This window comes from Diaphorina citri, unplaced genomic scaffold, assembly GCF_000475195.1.
Source record: "Diaphorina citri unplaced genomic scaffold, Diaci psyllid genome assembly version 1.1 scaffold5529, whole genome shotgun sequence".
NCBI lineage: Eukaryota > Metazoa > Arthropoda > Insecta > Hemiptera > Psyllidae > Diaphorina > Diaphorina citri.
This window is the reverse complement of record NW_007382905.1, coordinates 10,343-15,394: the sequence shown is the minus strand read 5'-3', so window position 1 is coordinate 15,394 and position 5,052 is coordinate 10,343. Positions and strand designations below refer to the sequence as shown.

Sequence of the window (5,052 nt, the reverse complement as noted above, 5' to 3'; positions counted from 1 at the left end):
CATCGAAAAAACAGCAATGGAACAAAGTATTTTATTTTTAAATCGAAGAAAAATAAGAGAACAGAGAAAACAATTGAAGTGGATTTAAATTAAGAAAAAAAATATCTAAATCATGAATTTTGTCTGTGAAGCTGAGGGCCTCTTCACAATTTTTGTGGATATCACAGCATTACTAAAAGCCTCATCAAATCTATTCACTGTTTCTATCAAATCTTGGATTTTTTTCCTTTGAATTTTAATAGATAATGCCAATAATGCCGCTACTGGTCGCTTCTCATTTAAAAGTTACTCAGCTTTCCCCAAGAGCCGTATTAGAAGCGTGGGACCGAAAAATTTCGACTCTGCCGGGAATCGAACCTGGGACCTTTGGTGTGCAAGCCTGGTGTGATACCCACGCGGCCATCGTACTATTTCAAGATAAGGAGTCAGCTTCCGTGGTATACTGGTATAGTTGTCATTACACTTGCTACTTGCTAGATCAAAGACCATTTTAAGATATAAGAGATTTAGCTAACAACACGTACGGACGTACACTAAAAACCCACTTTGAGGCTTAGGTCTAGGGACAAACAGCCTTAAATGATGGGTTGAGCTTCTCTTCTCTTCTCCTCTCTTCCCTTCCTTTCTCTTCACTTCCGTTTCCTTCTCTTCTCTTTTCTTCTCCTCTCCTCTCCTCTTCTCTCCTCTCCTCTCCTCTCCTCTCCTCTCCTCTCTTCTGCTGCCTTAGATTTTGTCATTCAATACAACTTTGGCAACTGGAGCAAAAAAAATCAAGTTTTTTAAAGCATTTTTTCCCTTAATGATAGAATGATACTGCCCATTCATTGGCAAAGTTTAATATCATGTTTTTCCCTTTGGCAAAGTTTACAGGTGGTCAAATTAAATACCTAAATATTCTACACGCACGCGACTGCCCAGATGGTCACCCATCCGGATACTGACCACGCAAAACGTTGCTTAACTTCAGTGATCCATGGGAACTGGTGCATTGAACATGCTATTACCGTTGGCTGCCTTAGATTTTGTCATTCAATACAACTTTGGCAACTGGAGCAAAAAAAATCAAGTTTTTTAAAGCATTTTTTCCCTTCCCTCGCTGAAATACTGGATACGGGCCTGAATTGATTACCATCCCTACAGTGTTGATATGGAACTTCGAAACGTTACTGAGCCTTCGAATATGTATTTTATTATCTTGATTGTTTAATACCCATGTAAATAAATTTATTGATTCTCAATTTATTCCGGAGTGGGGGAGATAGCAGGGTGTTATTATGAATTCTCGATAGTTATTTATTTATTCTCGATTAATACTTTTTGATTTGGATCTCATGTAATTAAATTCATTTTTAATTAACTTAATTCTCGATTAATTTGGATTAAATATGATTGAATTTTCACGTGGGACAAGGACTCTGATTGTTCTAGTTTCCCTCTATACATAAAGATAAATAACTCTCAATAATGATTGATTGATTAACAAATCAACGGGTAAAACCCATGTATAAATAAAGTTTCACTTGCCAGCCTAGTTAGTTTGGACTTTGGAGAGTAGCGCGTCTCCTTTGCAAGCGTTAGGTCGCGGGTTGGATTCCCATCAAGGGTGAACTTTATCCTATTTATTCACTGTTTCTATCAAATCTTGGATTTTTTCCTTTGAATTTTGATAGGTAATGCCAATAATGCCGCTACTGGTCGCTTCTCATTTAAAAGCTACTCAGCCTTCCCCAAGAGCCGTATTAGAAGCGTGGAACCGAAAAATTTCAACTCTGCCGGGAATCGAACCTGGGACCTTTGGTGTGTAAGCCTGGTGTGATACCCACTCGGCCATGGAGGTTGTTGCTCAATTGAATTTGATATCTAAAGGGGGTTTCTGCTTTTAAAATCTCCAGTTGTATTTGTGGAAATGAAATTTCGGAACTTTTTAAAAGATATCAAGAAAAGCGTTTTTTTTTCTTTCCTTCAAAGAGGAAGTACCTATTGCAGTCGGTCCAAATTTTTAGCCAGATAAAACTAAAAAGACGAGCTTTTTTATATCTATTTGAGTATTGAGGTGTAAAATTATGCCTGCCTACCTTTGAAAAAATAAAATTCCATCATGTAAAAAAGAAAGACTACTCAAGTGTAGGTATAACAAAGAACTAGAAAATAAAAAAACCCGATCCTAAAGTACTTGGAAAATAATTGAGAAAAATAGAATTAAGTAATAAATAGAAGGAAAATGTAAATTTTACCAAAAAAGTTGCAATAATTGTGAACTCTGCCAATCTAGGGGAAAAAAAATTATCAATAGATTTTTTTGACCGCAGCGGAAAAAGCCAGCAGCACGCGACTCATGGAGGTTGTTGCTCAATTGAATTTGATATCTAAAGGGGGTTTCTGCTTTTAAAATCTCCAGTTGTATTTGTGGAAATGAAATTTCAGAACTTTTTAAAAAGATATCAAGAAAAGCGATTTTTTTTCTTTCAATGAGGAAGTACCTATTGCAGTCGGTCCAAATTTTTAGCCAGATAAAACTAAAAAGACGAGCTTTTTTATATCCATTTGAGTATTGAGGTGTAAAATTATGCCTGCCTACCTTTGAGAAAATAAAAATGCATCATGTAAAAAAGAAAGACTACTCAAGTGTAGGTATAACAAAGAACTAGAAAGTAAAAAAACCCGATCCTAAAGTACTTAGAAAATAATTGAGAAAAATAGAATTAAGTAATAAATAGAAGGAAAATGTAAACTTTACCAAAAAAGTTGCAATAATTCTGCCAATCTAGGGGAAAAAAATTATCAATAGATTTTTTTGACCGCAGCGGAAAAAGCCAGCAGCACGCGACTGCCCAGATGGTCACCCATCCGGATACTGACCACGCAAAACGTTGCTTAACTTCAGTGATCCATGGGAACTGGTGCATTCAACATGCTATTACCGCTGGCTGCCCTAGTTTGTTAGTCAAGATACAATTTCGGTGACTTTAGGAGCACAAAAACAGTTTTTTTAAAGCATTTTCCCCCTAAATGATTCCGCATTGCAAAGTTTACAACCATGTTGTTCCCTTTGGCAAAGTCTACAGGTGGTCAAATTAAATACCTAAATATTCTACACAAAATATAAAACATTAAAAATAAACGTCAGTCAACTTTTTTGCGTCTTTTTCTAATAAATAAATTACAAATTAAGGGATTGGCCATGACTGTTCGTACCAGGAATTTTCCTCTATTTTCATTGGCTGGTTGAGTAGTGACGTAAAATTTACGCAATCTGATTGGCTAAAATTTTCGATTTTTATTTTTAATCAACCAATCAGATTGCTTAATTCGAGGATTAAACCAAGTTTAAACTCGCTTTGTGGACCCCGGCCTTAATGGTGAAATCGCAGGGAGTAGGAGGATAGGATGAGAGAAAGTCTGTCCCGAGAACGAACCTTACCTGTTTAGTTTAGTTGACTGGGTGCGAGCACTTTAATATTGAACTCTATATCAGGAAACTCGACGCTTTGAATTCCACATAATGGAAAGTAACTCAATGATAGAGTTCTTTCACCCAAGTTTCATAAAATTGTGGCACTCCATTACCATTTTTCGCTCCGGGCGGGAATCGAACCAGCAACCCAGCGTAGGTACTTACTTGGAACGAGTGGTTCTTGAGCATTGTCTTGATCAGGATGAGCGTGTCCAGTTTGGGGAAGTTTTTGATCACATTTCGTACATCGTCCTCACTGACTGTCACCAGCTGACAGTTCTCCTCTTCGGTGGGCAGGGCGTAGGCGCCGTCTTTGGTTACCCAGCTGTGCTCCTGAGGGAAAAGTAGGTAAAATATAGGTATAATAGGACATAGGACCAGTCCTTATTATGTACCTACTTTCTTTCCGTGAGTCTTGATCTCAGGATGTGGGAAGGAGTAAGGTCTTTAGGGATGCTGGTGAGGGGGTTTTATCCTCCATTAGGCTACAAGCTTAGTTGGGCTGGGAAAAGCCAGTAGCAGATTGCCCAAATGGTCACTCATCTGGATACTAAGTACACGTATAGGTGCATAACAACTGGTATATTCAACGTAGAAAACTGGTCTGTTCAACTGCCAGCAGAAAATACTTATTACCTCCCTTATACAACGTAACGCGTCGCCTGGATTCAACCGCGGTATCGGTAGGTATGTGAAACGCGGTCAAACTTTCTTCACTTGGCGGGGAGGAGCGCTACCGTGCTCCTTAATTTATAACTCGTACAAGGCGGGAACCGAACCCGTGACCTAGCGCAAATAACTTACCTTGATTTGCTGCAGTGTGATCCGTTGGGTCGGATCCTCATCCGGATACTGACCACGCAAAACGTTGCTTAACTTCAGTGATCCATGGGAACTGGTGCATTCAACATGCTATTACCGCTGGCTGCCTTAGTGTGTTAGTCAAGATACAATTTCGGTGACTTTAGGAGCACAAAAAACCAGTTTTTTTAAAGCATTTTCCCCCTAAATGATTCTAGTTTAATATCATGTTGTTCCCTTTGGCAAAGTCTACAGGTGGTCAAATTAAATACCTAAATATTCTACACAAAATATAAAACATTAAAATTAAACGTCAGTCAACTTTTTTGCGTCTTTTTCTAATAAATAAATTACAAATTAAGGGATTGGCCATGACTATTCGTACCAGGAATTTTCCTCTATTCTCATTGGCTGGTTGAGTAGTGACGTAAAATTTACGCAATCTGATTGGCTAAAATTTTTGATTTTTATTTTTAATCAACCAATCAGATAGCTTAATTCGAGGATTAAACCAAGTTTAAACTCACTTTGTGGACCCCGGCCTTAATGGCGACTATTCGTACCAGGAATTTTCCTCTATTCTCATTGGCTGGTTGAGTAGTGACGTAAAATTTACGCAATCTGATTGGCTAAAATTTTCGATTTTTTTGTTTAATCAACCAATCAGATTGCTTAATTCGAGGGTTAAACCAAGTTTAAACTCACTTTGTGGACCCCGGCCTTAATGGCCTTTAAGTTCAGTTTAATTTAACTCTCGCATTAAGCAATCTGATTGGCTGAAATGTTTGAAATCAACC

General features: G+C 37.9%; 1 protein-coding gene, 1 long non-coding RNA gene and 1 pseudogene across 2 annotated transcripts; 1 reads left to right on the top strand and 2 right to left on the bottom strand.

Annotated features, from left to right (window-relative positions):
• The first annotated feature begins 1,619 nt into the window (after positions 1-1,619).
• Positions 1,620-2,744, top strand: LOC113472450. The gene is made up of 2 exons (XR_003394748.1): positions 1,620-1,835; positions 2,342-2,744. It is a non-coding gene; the product is annotated as an uncharacterized LOC113472450 (long non-coding RNA).
• Positions 2,745-2,811: 67 nt separating this feature from the next.
• LOC113472451 lies at positions 2,812-2,928 on the bottom strand (annotated as a pseudogene).
• A 475-nt stretch (positions 2,929-3,403) lies between these two features.
• LOC103521587 (calcium/calmodulin-dependent protein kinase kinase 2-like) lies at positions 3,404-4,365 on the bottom strand. The gene is made up of 3 exons (XM_026832205.1): positions 4,357-4,365; positions 4,259-4,306; positions 3,404-3,787 (listed from the first exon to the last, which is right to left on the bottom strand). The coding sequence occupies exons 1-3, from the start codon at positions 4,363-4,365 to the stop codon at positions 3,515-3,517; spliced, it is 330 nt and encodes a 109-aa protein (XP_026688006.1). The 3' UTR covers positions 3,404-3,514.
• Positions 4,366-5,052: the final 687 nt, after the last annotated feature.

Excerpts from the sequence above, each read along its gene's own strand:
- LOC103521587 (XM_026832205.1), bottom strand. Across the intron at positions 3,788-4,258 it reads TCACACTGCAGCAAATCAAG|GAGCACAGCTGGGTAACCAA; the intron begins GTAAGTTATTTG and ends CTTTTCCCTCAG.